The 16,533-nt window shown below is 43.8% G+C and overlaps 1 protein-coding gene across 2 annotated transcripts in view; it reads right to left on the bottom strand.

Annotated features, from left to right (window-relative positions):
• Positions 1–7,649: 7,649 nt before the first annotated feature.
• The window catches only part of LOC137531913 (E3 ubiquitin-protein ligase TRIM8-like), a 65,755-nt gene continuing 56,871 nt past the window's right edge, over positions 7,650–16,533 (bottom strand). For both annotated transcript variants that reach the window (XM_068251934.1, XM_068251933.1), the window contains exon 2: positions 7,650–10,107. In XM_068251934.1, the coding sequence (XP_068108035.1) occupies positions 8,999–10,099 (1,101 nt within the window). In that variant the 5' untranslated portion in view covers positions 10,100–10,107 and the 3' untranslated portion in view covers positions 7,650–8,998. The remainder of the gene's footprint in view (positions 10,108–16,533) is intronic.

The raw sequence follows: 16,533 nt of genomic DNA, 5'->3' as shown, positions 1-16,533 counted from the left end.
TTAATAGATTTTTTTCTCTATGGGGAGGATCGGGTTTGCACATTATGTCATGACGTCGGCGATGTCATGACGTCATATGCGATCTTCCCCATGGTGAAGACCTGTATGAGCTGTATGGTGAGACTGCACCGATCGCTGGATCCAGGGGGGGTAATGTATAAACGGGTGAGCGGCGGGGATCGGGGGGTGCTGGGCATTTGTACTACCTAGCCTAGTGCTAGCTAGAGGGTTTCAGTTGCAGGATCTCTGGGGGGGGGGGGGGGGGGACTGGCGGGTACAAAATGGCAAAACCTCCTGAGCAGCGTGACGCTCAGGAGGTTAACCTTTTAGTATCCTCAATAGTGTCACTATGATACAGCGGAGGAGGGGAAGAGGGGATTCAAAAATGTTCCCACTGAACAGTAGACAATTTTGAAATGCCTGTAAATCAACCTCTTTGTTTTTTTCAATTACATTGATAGTCTTGACCACTTAAAGGGGCACTACAGCGAAAAACTGTAAAATTTAAAATATGTGCAAACATATACAAATAAGAAGTACATTTTTTCCAGAGTAAAATGAGCCATCAATTACTTTTCTCCTATGTTGCTGTCACTTACAGTAGGTAGTAGAAATCTGACAGAAGTGACATGTTTTGGACTAGTCCATCTCTTCATAGGGAATCCTCAGCAAGGCTTTTAGGCTAGGCTAGGCAAGGCTTATAAAGATACTAGCTGATGACCTGGCGTTGCCCGGGTATGTATTTGGCTGGTGTCGGCTCCACTCACTATTTCTAACCCTAACACACAAACACTCAATGACCAAGTTTGTGAGCTTTAGCATCAATAATTTGTATATTCCTATAGAAATTAAATAAATCAGATTAACAGTTTGTGACTCCGCCCCTCTCCAGCGTTTGGACCCCAGTCACCCATTGACCAACTATTGCAGGTTTGAGGCATCTGCTATTAACAGTGTAATAATGGCAGCAATTTAAATATTTCCCTTGAAACTCAACAGGTGAATTTTGATTGGCTATAATAGGCTCCACCCACTTCCCTGAATAGTAATCTCAGTCACCCAGTGACCACCTGGGCAAAGTTTGAGAACACTGCCATTAACAGTGTAAGAAGGCCTACAGTTTATATTTTCCCAGTGAAATTTGTTTTTGGCTCTCGCCCCTTTTTGTAACCCGGACTAGTGTTGGGCGAACACCTGGATGTTCGGGTTCGGGAAAGTTCGCCGAACATGGCCGCAATGTTCGGCATGTTCGGGCCGAACCCCGAACTCCCCGAACATCCCGCTTTTGGGGGCCCTATGGGGTCGCAGGCATAAGGGGGGAGCATGCCCCGGTCGGGTACCGTACTACTGCTGAACCGCCCGCTGCCCGGCCTCCCTCAACACGTCACTCTCCGGACTCCTCCTCCTCCTTAGTCACTCCATAGTGCCGCCCACTGCCAGCCACCCACTACCGCACAGGTACAGTTTCACTTCCTCCCCCGGGCAGAGGGGGGAGCGCTAGCGGAGGGGGTGCGGGGAATTTCCGACCCCCCCCCCGCGATCGGGGCATGCTTCCCCCTTATGCCTGCGACCCCATAGGGGGGCAGTATTCGGGCGAACAGGGCCCTGTTCGTGCCGAACAGGGGCCCTGTTTGGCCAGGCAATGAGCCGTTCGGGCGAACCCGAACAGTTTGGCCGAACACCACCAGGTGTTCGGCCGAACGCGAACATCACCCGAACAGGGTGATGTTCTGCAGAACCCGAACAGTGGCGAACACTGTTCGCCCAACACTAACCCGGACACACAGTCACTCAATGACCAAGTATGTGAGCTTTCGGGTCCTAGGCATCAATAAAAACAAATCTGATTGGCTGTTTGTGGCTCTGCCCCCTTTTCTGAATTTGAACCCCAGTGACCCAATGACCAACTGTACCAGGCTTGAGGCTTGTGCCATTAACAGTGCAAGAATGGCAGCAATTATAATATTCCTCTTGAAAATAAACAGGTGAATATTGATTGGCTTTTTAAGGCTCCACCCACTTTTCTAAATATTAATCCCAGTCACCCAGTAACAAACTGTGCAAAGTTTGCGAACCCTGACGTTAAGAGTGAAGAATGGCTGCAGTTTACATTTTCCCAGGGAAATCTGTTTTTGACTCCGCCCACTTTTTGTAACCTTGACATACAGTCACTCAATAACCAAGTTTATAAGCTTTGGGGTCCTTGGCATCAATAAGTTGAATTTTTCCATTGAAATTCAAAAAAATCTGATTGGCTGTTTGTAACCCGCCCCCTTTTCAGAATTTAAACCCAAGTCTCCCAGTGACTGACTGTACCAGATTTGAGGCATTTGCCAATAAGAGTGTAAGAATGGCAGCAATGTAAATATTCCCCTTGAAAATCAATAGGTGAATTTTGATTGGCTATTGTAGGCTCCACCCACTTTATTGAATATTAATCCCAGTCATCCAGTGACCAACTGTGTCAAGTTTGAGAATCCTGCCCATAACAGAATGGCTGAAATCAATCTAACAAATCTGATTGGCTGTTTGTGGCTCCACCCCTTAGTGAATTTGTACCCCAGTCACCCAATGACTGACTGTATCAGGTTTGAGGCCTAGGCCACTAACAGTGTAAGAATGGTAGCAATGTAAATATTACCCTTGAAAATCAATAAGTGAATTTTGTTGGCTGTTGTAGGCTCCACCCACTTTCTAAATATTAATCCGAGTCACCCAGTGGCCACTCGTGTCAAGTTTGGGAACCTTGCCATTAACAGTGTAAGAATGGCTGCAGTTTATATTTTCCCATGTAAAAAATTGTTAGTTGTTTGTGCCGCCCACTTTTTTTAACCTTGACATACAGTCTCTCAATTACCAAGTTTATGAGCTTTGGGGTCCTTGGTATCAATCATTTGTATATTCCCATTGAAATGAATTAAATCTGATTGGCTGTTTGTGGCTCCGCCCCCTTTCTGAATTTGAACCCCAGTCACCCAGTGACCAACTGTACCAGGTTTGAGGCATCTGCTATTAACAGTGTAAGAATAGCAGTAATTTAAATATTCCCCTTGAAAACAGGTGAATTTTGATTGGCTGTTGTAGGCTTCACCCATTTTCCTGAATATTAATCCCAGTCACCAAGTGACCAACTGTGCAAACTTTGAGAACCCTGCCATTAAGGGTGTAAGAATGGCTGCAGTTTATATTTCACCAGTGAAATTTGTTTTTGGCTCCACCCACTTATTTGTAACCTTGACACACAGTCACTCAATGGCCAAGTCTGTGAGCTTTCAGGTTCCTGGCATCAAAAATGAGTGAATGGAAGCAGTTTATCCAGCAAAGAAATCTGATTGGCTGTTTGTGGCCCCGCCCCTTTAGTGGATTTGACCCTCAGTCACCCAATGGCTGTCTGTAGCAAGTTTGAAGTGTCTGCCATTAACAGTGTAAGAATGACAGCAGTTTCAATATTCCCCTTGAAAACCAATAGGTGAATTTTGATTGGCTGTTGTAGGCTCCACCCACTTTCTTTTCTCTTAATCGCATTCACCCAGTGACTAAGTGTGCCAAGTTTGAGAACCCTGCGATTAATAGTCTAAGAATGGCTGCAGTTTACATTTCCCCATTTAAAATGAATGGCTGAATTTTGATTGGCTGTTTTATGCTCCGCCCACTTTTCCTGGATTTGTAACCTCGGTCACCAAGTGACCAACTGTGCCAAGTGTGCGGACTCTGGCTTGATTACTGTGAGAATGGCAGCCTTTTACATTTTTTTCATTGGCATTAATGGGTGGAATCTGATTTGCTGTTTGTAGCTCCGCCCAGGTGTGCAGGGGGACGCGAGACCCCCAGAACATATCATCCCAGGTAGTAAGGGATCTGTATACCAAGTTTCTTTCAAATCGGTCAAGCCGTTTTCGCGTGATCGCGGCACATACACACACACACACACACACACACGCATGCACATACATCCGATTTCATATATTTAGATTCCTGAAAAAGGGTTTAAACAATGATGCTGGCCAGATTCCCTGCTCCCTACAGAGTTTTTTGGCAGTTGGACAGCCAACTACCATTCACTAAGTGCTTTTGAAAATAAATATATCCCTGAGAATCGAGGAGGTGCTGCACACTGAGCTGGTGGTCATTTCAGATGCAGCCTTGGTGGTATGCGCTGGCGTTCTCCTCGCTGTTCAACCAAATGTAAGTTACACATTTTCTTTGCTTAGCTGCTCCCGAGGTTTTAAATTTAGGTTAGGTCACTTGCCCGGAGGTTTGCCTCACCGTGGCACAAGTGTCTAGTATAATATACTTTGCATGCAAACCATATTGGAAGCTAAAGTTCCTCCTAGTTTAATAAATGTTAGCACTTGTCTTGGATGCAGGGCATGCATTTTTCAGTCTGGCAGAGGCGGTGTATGCCTGTGCGATTAACCATTCAATTGCAACATGTGTTTAGGGATGCGCAGTCTTTCCCCCACCTTTCCATATCCCGGAGAATCCCCCATGGAGAGATGGACTAGCCCAAAACCTGTCACTTCTGTCAGATTTCTATTATCTACTGTAAGTGATAGCAACATAGGAGAAAAGTAATTTATGGCTCATTTTTCTCTGGAAAAAAATATACTTCTTACTTGTATATGTTTGCACATATTTTAAATTTTACAGTTTTTCGCTGTAGTCCCCTTTAAGCCAGTATAGTTGTGGAGAGTGCACCACCAGTTTGTTACTACATGAGACACATGTGGTATCATTTTAATTGTGATGAGTTGTAGAATACATTTTGGTGTGTCTTCATGCTTGGACCCACATCACATAAAAAAAGGGTAGGGACAAACTCAAATCAACATAAAAAAGTAATTTTCAATATTATGATCAAACTTGGGAAAGTCTTAGAAAAACTACAAGAGACATGTGGTAACATTTTAACCCTGATAAGTTGTAGAATAGAGTTTAGAGAGTTTTAGGGGTGAGGACCATGTCTTGTATATTCTTTTTAATCACAAACTGAATCAAAAGCAGTTACATTTTTGCATATTATGTACCAAAATAAAAGAGCTGTAAAACGAAAACAAAGTGACAGAATATAAGAGAAAAAAAATGTATTGTTACCTCAGGAACTGGGCTTTTTAAATATGTATGCTATGAGGGTATATTACTATTATTTTTGCAAATAAGGTCTCACAATCATCGATAGTGTGCAATGAGAAAGCAAAGAACACAAAACAGAAAAAATACACCTTTATTTTCAAATACAATATTGTCACCATACATTGTGCTAGGAACATAATCTAAATGTTGTAATAACCAGGACAGATACACAAATAAAATCTGTGGGTTTAACTTATAGTTAGCACTGTTTATTGTAAAGCTATAATGGATGTAAATGGTGAAATAGTGTGTTTTTTCAATTTTTTTTTCCCTTTTTTCCCCTTTAAAATACATAGATAATAAGGTAATTGCTAAACAAAATTTTCACACACTAAAATCCTAAAAAAAAAAAATATACGTATAGATCATTTAGTTGTGATAAGTAGTAATAAAGTTATTGGCAAATTAATGGGAGAAGCTCTGATATGTGAAAATTGCTCTCGTCCTAAAGTGTAGCAACAGCTAATTACAATTTCGTAAAAAATGTTTGTACATTTTTGTAACTGTAGATTGTAAGCTCGCAAGGACAGGCTTCTCTCGACCTATCGTGTCTTGGATTTTGTTACACATTTATTCATATTAATGTTGTCACTGTAATTACCATTTCTGTATTTTGCACTAACCCTGTATTTCGTGTATTGGTGTATAGCATTGTCTGTATTATTTTGATCCCCATGCTTGTTTCTTACTTTGTACAGCACCACGGAATATGCTGGCACTTTATCAATCAATAATAATTATAATAATATGCAATTACAATTTTTAAATTCAATTGATTTTGTACAATCATTTGTAATATTGTGTAATTCTCACTTAATTTCATGCTGACCTTACTGGTGAATAGCAAGGCCCCCATATATGCTATTGCCACCAAAATTGCCACATTGTTAAGGAAAAAAGTGGGTACAAGTCAAAAAATAATTCTTGTAGTTTTTTTTAGTTTTTGAGAAAATTGATTTTAAAAATGCAAAGGAAAAATAGTTTTTAAACTCAGAAAAATGACAGTTTAAAAACTATTTTTCCTTTGCATTTTTAAATTTAATTTTCTCCAAAACTACAAGGTCTTTTTGAAAAATGTCTTTTTGTTTACTTGTACCCACTATTTTGGTGGCAATAGCATGTTTGCTATTAACTGCTAAAGTCGCCACAAAATTATACAAAAATTTAGTGAAATTATGATTGGTTACAATTACAGGTAAAATGAATTACGATTTTCCAGAAATGTCGCCTTACGATGTTACATTGTAAATGTGAATTTCGATGCAAAATTACGTCTATTTACATTGAAATTGTGCTGATTACTATTGAATTTTAAAGAGAACCTGAGGTGGGTTTTAAGAATGATATCAGGACACAGAGGCCAGTTATGCATACTATCACCAGGCTCTGTGTCTCTACTGTGCCCCCCCCCCCCCCCCCAGGCCTCCCCTGCACTCTGCTGCCCCCCAGAAAAAAATGCCGTGCTAGCGACACGCAGCTTGTCGCTAGCTGGCTGTTTACCTTTGTGCTGCCTGTCACCGCCGCTCCCCCACCTCCTCCATATCGCGCCTCCCACCCACGTCCCTTCCCTCCAATCAGCTTACAGAGGCAGGGAAGGAAGGGACGGAGGGGGGGGGGGATCTCTCTCTCTCTTTGTTTCTATCAAAAATTAACAGCTTTTATTATTCTAAGATTTTTTAAATTCTAAGATTTTTTGTTAACTGTTTCTTGATGTTTATGAAGTTATTGTTCTGCTGACACCAGATGTATATAACAGCCGGCTTTCAGGTGGAGAAGCATACAAAGAATAAAAATTAATAACTATCAGTGAGAAACAAATGACTGAGGAGTTATCTAAGGAAGGATGCCTCTGTGTGTGTCCCTCCTGGAGGATACATGTCACACTCTGATCAGGGGGCGCGGCCATCTTCTTATTGGTCAGTGTGCAGAGCAGGAGGGTTCTCTAATAATAAAGTCCAGCACTGTCATGCCACAAGGCACCCTTCCTAACAGTGACTAAAGGTGGCTAAAGTCCTGCACATTGTAGGAGAGGGTGGGGCTGTGTTGCTCCTGCGTAAGTCAGTCTGCTGTGCAGTGTAATCCCATTGCAGAACTACAACTATTAAATAAGGCTCTATAAACCTAATAGGATGTCTGAAGCATCATCTGTAGGACACACTGAATAGATAACATATTCACAAACAATGATTCCTGTTTTATCATTTTTGATAACACAATCAAAATCAAATAAGTTCAATTCTTTCATTACAGGCAACTCACTAATAACAGAAAGAAAAACAGCCGGGATTTTCATCAGTTAAAGATATGTTAATACAATTATAACAATGTGACAATAAATGAGGATTTCAGGATATAATTATTCAGCACAGAAACCAGGAAATCACAGACAGCTAGTAATTACTGGTAGGACAAGGAGCCAATCACAATCCTTTCCCTGTGATGTCACCAGTGGGCAGAGCTCTTACACCCCCCCCCCCCCCCCCCGACTCCCCCCAGATATCTTTATACAACCTTTATATACACTTAAAGAGACTCCGTAACAAAAATTGCATCCTGTTTTTTATCATCCTACAAGTTCCAAAAGCTATTCTAATGTGTTCTGGCTTACTGCAGCACGCTCTACTATCACCATCTCTGTAATAAATCAACTTATCTCTCTCTTGTCAGACTTGTCAGGCCTGTGTCTGGAAGGCTGCCAAGTTCTTCAGTGTTGTGGTTCTGCTATGAACTCCCCCATCCAGGCCCCTCTCTGCACACTGCCTGTGTGATATTTAGATTAGTGCAGCTTCTCTCTGTTCTATTATCTTTTACAAGCTGGATAAATCCTCCTCTGAGCTGGCTGGGCTTTCACATAATGAGGAATTACATACAGGCACAGCTGTCTGCACTCTGCAGGAAGAAATAGCCTGACACTTCAGTGGAAGATAGCTGCAGGGGGAAAGAAACACACAAATGATCTCTTGAGATTCAAAAGGAATGCTGTATACAGCCTGCTTGTGTATGGATGTATTTTCTATGTGTGGACATACTGTACATCAATCTACTTCCTGTTTTGGTGGCCATTTTGTTTGTTTATAAACAAACTTTTAAAAACTGTTTTTAACCACTTTTAATGCGGCGAGGAGCGGTGAAATTGTGACAGAAGGTAATAGGAGATGTCCCCTAACGCACTGGTATGTTTACTTTTGTGCGATTTTAACAATACAGATTCTCTTTAACAATCAGTGAAGGGCTCAGTGAAGGTGGCAGTGACGGTGTGGAGGTGTCTGATGGGGTCACACAGGGCATAAAAGGAGATCTGCCCAGCCTCATAATCCAGATATATCCTGACTCTATCACTGGGGATCTTATATGGTAACTGGATCTGTTCACTGTCATGTATCACTAAGTACAGATTATACTTCCTGTCCAAACCCCAGGACTTGTTATTCCATCCAATCAGTGACTGCTCTCCCCTCCTGGCTTTATTGGGGTAACACTTCTCGACTCTCCAGCATACTGATCCCTCAACTTCCCAGTAATGTCACTCTGAGGATAATCTGGCTGCTCAACACCTGAGCTGAAATCTCTCTGGTGTGTCTGGGCGGTTCTGCCATATATCTGACCGGGATACAGTTCTCCTGTCATCTGATATATGTAGATAATTACAAGCAGTTACATCCAGTAATATGTCTGCAGGCTGTACAGAGATCCCCCCAGTTACCCCAGACATGATATCAGCCAGTCCTGTGTGTAATGTGTGTGAGATGCTGGCCACATCCAGATCCCCTCCATCATGGAGCTGCTCATCATGTCTGTCCTCATATACCCCTTCCATGTCACCTGTCACATCCAGGTCCCCTCTATCATGGGGCTGCTTATCATGTCAGTACTCTTCCATGTCATCTATCACACCCAGATCCCCTCCATAATGACGCAGATTATCATATCTGTCCTCATATACCGCTTCTATGTCACCTGTCACATCCAGTAAAACAGATAATGGATCAGGCATGTTACATTCCTCCTCAATGGAACACATCTTCCTGGACAGCTCCTCCTTCTTTATCTCCTGCCGTTTCATGGCATCATCATAGTATTGTGCCCGCCTGGTGATGTCACTCTCTCCATCCCCCATGTCACACAAGTCACCTGTGTGTGATTCCTGTAAGACAGTCAGTGGATCAGTCATATTACACAACTCCTCAATGTGACATATCTTCTTGGACAGCTCCTCCTTCTTTATCTCCAGTTTCCTGTTGACATCATAGGATTCTACCTGCCATCCCCTGAGGTCTCTAAACAGGGCATTTTCTCTGTTTTCTTCACCATCTGCCTTTGGTTGTGCTTTTCTCCTGTGTTCCTCCAGACTCTGGACTCTTTTCTCAGCCTTCTCTTTCTCTGCCATCAGTTTCTGCAGATAATTTCTCAGCTTCTTCTTCTTCTCCTCAGAAGCCTCCACCAGTGACAGCATCTTATGCCCTACATGTCCCCCAATCACATAGCAGGACACACAGACACAGGCAGCATCCTCAGTGCAGTAATACTCCAGGATCTTCTTATGGACGGAGCATTTCCTCTTCCCCAGGTCAGTGGTGGGAGGCAGTAAAGTGTGTCCCCCTGACCTGTCATGTTTCCTCAGGTGATGATCACACAAGGAGGTCTCACACTGCAGACAGGATTTAGTAGCAGGAACAGGAAAGTCACAGTAATTACAGAAGACCCCGGTCTGCTCCTGATCTGTCTCTGTAGCATGAAATGCCTCACAGATATTATGTAATGTTGTGTTCCTCACCAGCTCAGGCCTCTTCCTGTATATCTTCTGACATTCAGGACATTTATATTCCTTCAGATGCGTCTGATGGTCCCAGGCTTGTGTGATGCAGCCCCGGCAGAAGTTGTGGCCACACGGCAAGGTCACAGGATCTCTATAGATCTCCATACAGATGGAGCAGCGGAGCTCAGCAGTCACATCTGCAGATGCCATTGTTCCACCTAAAATTTAAAAAAAAGTATTTCTTGGTTACATGACAAATAAGGTGCAGATTGTTACATGGTTTTCAATGATTAAAGTGGACCTGAACTCAGAACCTCCTCTCTGCTTTAAGAGGAATCTGGCTGTTTGCCCCCATATACGATCAATTCCACCTCCGGAGATCTGGGAAGATTTTTGGGGTGAGTGCGGGCACATGGGGGTGGGGGGGTTGTCTTAGCACTGGTGTTGGAAGGTGATCCTTTAAATTTTGCACTGTTTGTGTAAGGGATTGCGGAGATGCCGCCGCATCAGAGAGTGGCATGGCGGCTATCTCCGCGTCTCAGCCGGCGGTTTCAGCCGCGCGGATACATGATGGAAATATTCCTGGGATTGTGGGGAATGAGGAGGAAGCCGCCGCAGCGCCGAGTGGCATGGCAGCTGTCTCTGCGTCTCAGCCAGCGGCTTTCGCCGCATGGTCGCATGGTGGAACTTTGCCTGCTCCTTCAGTCGCACATAGACTGAGGTCTACGCACGCGCGCACAGACAGGATCTTTATGCAAGCAGAAGGGGAGTCAACTGATCAGCCGGTCAGCTGACTCCAGCACTGATCCTGATTGGCTGAGTGACTGGGGCGGTGCTTAGGAGCGCTCCCAGTATATATAGAACAGGCCTGTCAGTTGTTCCTCGTCTGCTGTTGCATATGCTACGTGTTAGCACTCAGACCCTTAGTCAGATCCGAAAGTGTGCCTAGAACCAGCAGGAGCTGGGGATCCACACTTAGACAGATTCTGTTGATAGCTTAAAGTACTAATAAAATTGTATTATTTGTTATGACCCTCTGCTAGCCTTGACTACTCTTCTGTCTTGTGATTCTGTGCCTTTGCCTATCTGATCCAGTTGCCGACTTGGCTATCCCTCACTCTGATTCTGTCTTCCGCCTTTGTACCGTATCTGTCCGTGTGTTGCCGAACCTGCTTGTCTGACTCTTCTACCCTGACCAGGGAGCTACTCCTGGTGAGGGGTTCTCAGTTTAGTAATCACCTGCTCCTCAGGTTGATAGCTGCAGTATAGTCTGAATCACCTGCTCCTTGGGTGGATAGCTGCAGTATAGTCTGAATCACCTGCTCCTCAGGTTGATAGCTGCAGTACAGTCTTAATCACCTGCTCCTCAGGTGACTAGCTATCATTATATGCTGTCTGCGTCTCCTGCCCCTCAGGGGATCATCTGTTGCAGTACTGTCTGAATCACTCGCTCCTCGAGTGATCTCGCTACATTGTCTTACTGTGCATCACCCGCTCCTCGGGTGAACCTATCATTACTCCTCTGAGTCTCCAGCTTGCTGGAATACTGATTACTGTGTTGATTAGAGATACCCACTTCACCAGCTCCTCTGGACAGTGGGTATCTCCATCTATATTTACTGTTGCACCAAACACCATCTTACATCTTTGTATCCTGTGTGTCTTGCTATACATCACCACATAATCAGGTATAACATCTGTATTATTGGTGATTCTGCAGATCACTACATAATCAGGTATAACATCTGTATTATTGGTGATTCTGCAGATCACTACATAATCAGGTATAACATCTGTATTATTGGTGATACCGCAGATCACTACATAATCAGGTATAACATCTGTATTATTGGTGATACTGCAGATCACCAATAATCAGAAAATCTGTTCTGGCTGACACCGATCGTTACAGTTTGGAAGCGTTCTGGTGACGGAGCAACTGTGTGACTACAGTATTACGCTATATGTTTTTCTTTTACTATTTTTTACATGTTGAGGTGATTGCCCTGGATTAAGGAGACAAGTTTTGAAAAACAGTGAACTTTGTGGAGCCTGTCCGAGGACAATATTGGCAACTTATTGTGAGACTGTTTACTCCTTTATCTATGAGACATACAGCGCGTTCTATATATATTTTAATTGTTTCTACTGTATTCACACTACTTTTATAGCGCAAACCACCAAGTGTAAACTTTATGTCCTAAGTGCATACTTTTTAATTTGTTTGATTTTACACTCAATGAAGTTTGTAAGCTTTCAGGTTCCTGGCATCAAAATTGTGTGAATGGAAGCAGTTTATCCAGAAAAGAGATCTGATTGGCCATTGTTGCTCCGCCCCCTTTAGTGAATTTGAACAACAGTCACTTAATGACTGACTGTAGCAGGTTTGCAGCCTCTGTCATCAACAGTGTCGGAATGGCAGCAGTTTAAAGATTAACCTTGAAAATAAATAGGTGCATTTTGATTGGCTGTTGTAGGCTCCACCCACTGTTCTGAATGTTAATTCCAGTCACCCAGTGGCCAACTGTGTCAAGTTTGAGAATCCTGTCATTAAAATTGTAAAAATGGCTGCAGTTTATATTTTCCCATGTAAAAAGCTGGATGTTTTTGGCTCCACCCACTGTTTCTAACATTGACAAACAGTCACTCAATGACCAAGTTTATGAGCTGTGGGGTCCTTGGCATCAATAATTTGCATTTTCCCATTGAAATAAAACAAATCTGGATGTTTTTTTACCCACCCCCTTTTCAGAATCTGAACCCAAGCCACCCAATGACTGACTGCACCAGATTTGAGGCCTCTGCCATTAACAGTGTAAGAATGGTAAATATTCCCCTTAAAAATCAACAGGTGAATATTGATTGGCTGTTGTAAGCTCCACCCACTTTCCTGAATATTAATCCCAGTCACCCAGTGACCAACTGTGCAAAGTGTGAGATCCCTGCCATAAACAGTGTAAGAATGGCTGCAGTTTATATTTTCCCAGTAAAATTTGTATTTGGCTCCACCCACTTTTTGTAACCTTGACACACAGTCACTCAATGACCAAGTTTGTGAGCTTTCAGGTTCCTGGCATCAAAAATGTGTGAATGGAAGCAGTTTATCCAGCAAATAAATCTGATTGGCTGTTTGTGGCTCCACCCCCTTTAGTGAATTTGGACCCCAGTCACCCCATGACCGACTGTAGCAAGTTTGAAGCCTCTGCCTTTAAAAGTGTAAGAATAGCAGCAGTTTAAATATTCCCCTTGAAAATCAATAGGTGAATTTTGATTGACTGTTGAAGGCTGCAGCCACTTTCCTGAATACTAATCCCAGTCACCCAGTGACCAAGTGTGCCAAGTTTGAGACCTGTGCAATTTATAATGTAAGGGTGGCCACTAATGATCCAATCTTTTTCATCCAATCTTACCAAATCTATGTAGTATAAAGGTAAACTGAGTAAATGTACTGAATGGATAATTTAAGCAGTTACCTTATGTTACATAGAAATGGTAAGATTGGATGAAAAAGAATGGATAGTTAGTGGCCAGCTTTAGAATGGCTGCAGTTTACGTAGAATGGCTGAAATTTTATTCCACTTTTCCTGGATTTGTAACCTCGGTCACCAAGCGACCAACTGTGCCAAGTGTGGGGACTCTGGCTTGATTACTGTGAGAATGGCAGCCTTTTACATTTTTTCCATTTACCGTATATACTCGCAAGCAAGCCAAATTTTTGACCCCCCAAAAGTGGGCCAAAAGTTGGGGGGTCGGCTTCCTTGCGAGTCATGGGTCGGTGGGTGGGCGGTTAGGTGCTGTCCCTCCCCGCTCCCCCCGCGGCCGCCGCTGCTATTACCTTAGGCGGCGCCGCTTCCACTATCCCCGTCCTCCTCCGGTAACTAATTCACAGCAGCGCGCCCCCCGCTGCTGTGATGACGGAGGAAACCATAGAGAGCGGCCGTTACTATGGGAACCGCTCTCTATGGTTTCCTGCGTCATCACAGCAGCGAGGGGCGCGCTGCTGTGAATTAAATAGTTACCGGAGGAGGACGGGGATAGTGGAAGCGGCGCCGCCTAAGGTAATAGCAGCGGCAGCCGCGGGGGGAGCGGGGAGGGACAGCACCTACCCACCCACCTACCCACCCATACTGGGGCACTATGCTAGCTATATGGGGCACTATACAAGCTATACTGGGGCACTATACAAGCTATACTGGGGCACTATACTGGCTATACTGGGGCACTATACTAGCTATAATGGGGCACTATACAAGCTATAATGGGGCACTATACTAGCTATAATGGGGCACTATACTAGCTATAATGGGGCACTATACTAGCTAAACTGGGGCACTATACTAGCTATACTGAGCACTATACTGGCTATACTGAGCACTATACTAGCTAAACTGGGGCACGTCACTAGCTATACTGAGCACTATACTAGCTATACTGAGCACTATACTGAGCACTATACTAGCTATACTGAGCACTATACTAGCTATACTGGGGCATTTTACTAGCTATACTGAGCACTACCTACCTATATTGGGCACTATACTAGCTATACTGGGACATACTGGGGGGATCACGCGGCCAGCGTTTCCTACCCCCGGCTTCTATGAGGGTCAATCATTTTTTCCTGTTTTTTGGGGTAAAAGTGGGGGGGTCGGCTTACATGCGGGTCGGCTTGCTTGCGAGTATATACGGTACATGAATGGGTGAAATCTGATTGGCTGTATGTACACCAAGTTTTGTTCAAATCAGTCGGTAAAGGCATTTGAGTGATCACGGCACATACTTGCATACACACATACATACACGCACACACATATACACACATACATACAACCGTATGTATGTGTGTGTATATGTACATACATATATATATATATATATATATATATATATATATATATATATATATATATATATATATATATATATACACAGGCAGACATGCTCGAATGCACCAAAATTCGATTCGGGTACATTCGAATTCGGGTCAGGGAAAAATTCGGATTCGGATGCGATCGCCTAAATTCGGTTCGGATTCGAATTCGGTTCGGGGTCGGTAACAAAATTTGGTAAAAAAATTGCGAATTCGGATGCGTTTTGTTTTAAAAGGGAGATCACATTTAAATAGGTGTAATAAAAAAAAACACAAAAAAAGTGACGTATGGCAGCAGGCAATGTATTCTGTGGACCCTGGCGGTAGGAACACAGACAGCAGGATGATAAATACAGCAGCAGCAGCAGGAGGAGGAGTGACATGTGGCAGCAGGCAATGTAATGGGGCCATGGTACTTAGCGCATTGGTACCACGGCTGTAAATAAAGACACCAAGATCAGGAGGTTCCGGACAGCAGTCGTGGAGCCCACATTGTGTCCAATGCACAACTGGGACAGCACAGTTTTCAACCCAGACACCTCAGAATTTTATACAGCTATTGTAGTGGCGTAATAGCTAGTGGCACATGGCAGCAGTGCATAATTCTGTGGACCCTGGCGGTGGGAACACAGACAGCAGGAGGATAAATACAGCAGCAGCAGCAGGAGGAGGAGGAGTGACGTGTGGCAGCAGGCAATGTAACGGGGCCATGGTACTTAGCATTGGTACCACAGCTGTAAATAAACAGCAAGATCAGGAGGAGGTTCCGGACAGCAGTCGTGAAGCCCACATTGGCCTCAATTCACTAAGCTTAACTCCTGTCTTTAATAACTCTTCTGAGCTGTTTTACAGTTATCACAATTATATCACCATGGTGATAACTGTAAAACAGCTCAGAAGAGTTATTAAAGACAGGAATTAAGCTTTGTGAATTGAGGCCATTGTGTCCAATGCACAACTGGGACAGCACAGTTTTCAACCCAGACACCTCAGAATTGTTTTTTTTTTTTACAACAGTATACAGCTATTGTAGTGGCGTAATAGCTAGTGGCGCATGACAGCAGCGCATAATTCTGTGGACCCTGGCGGTGGAAACACAGACAGCAGGAGGATAAATACATCAGAAGGAGGAGGAGTGGCGAATGGCAGCAGGCAATGTAACGGGGCCATGGTACTTAGCGTTGATACCACGGCTGCAAATAAAGACACCAAGATGAGGAGATTCCGGACAGCAGTCGTGGAGCCCACATTGTGTCCAATGCACAACTGGGACAGCACAGTTTTCAACCCAGACACCTCAGAATTTTTTTATTTTTTTTTACAACAGTATACAGCTATTGTAGTGGCGTAATAGCTAGTGGCGCATGGCAGCAGCGCATAATTCTGTGGACCCTGGCGGTGGGAACACAGACAGCAGGAGGATGAAAATCAGCGCGGCGTAATATAAATACAATAAATACATAAATAAATTCATAAATAAATAAATACAGCAGCAGCAGGAGGAGGAGTGACGTGTGGCAGCAGCAGGCATGTCACTAGCCATGGTACCTGGCGTTAGTACCACAGCAACTAAAGAAAAACCAGGCCAAATTATCAGGACCCAGGGACTGAAGGTTGATGTCAAAGAATAATTCCCAGGCACCTCATGTCCTCCTCTCGCCGACAACAGGTGTCTGGAATGTGCCTTCAATCCAGGCCTGGTTTATCTTAAGGAATGTGAGCCTGTCCACGCCCTCTGGGGACAGACGAGAGCCCTTCTCGGTGACCACGCCAC

This window comes from Hyperolius riggenbachi, chromosome 9 (genome assembly GCF_040937935.1).
Source record: "Hyperolius riggenbachi isolate aHypRig1 chromosome 9, aHypRig1.pri, whole genome shotgun sequence".
Lineage (NCBI taxonomy): Eukaryota > Metazoa > Chordata > Amphibia > Anura > Hyperoliidae > Hyperolius > Hyperolius riggenbachi.
This window is presented reverse-complemented; position numbering and strand designations above follow the sequence as displayed.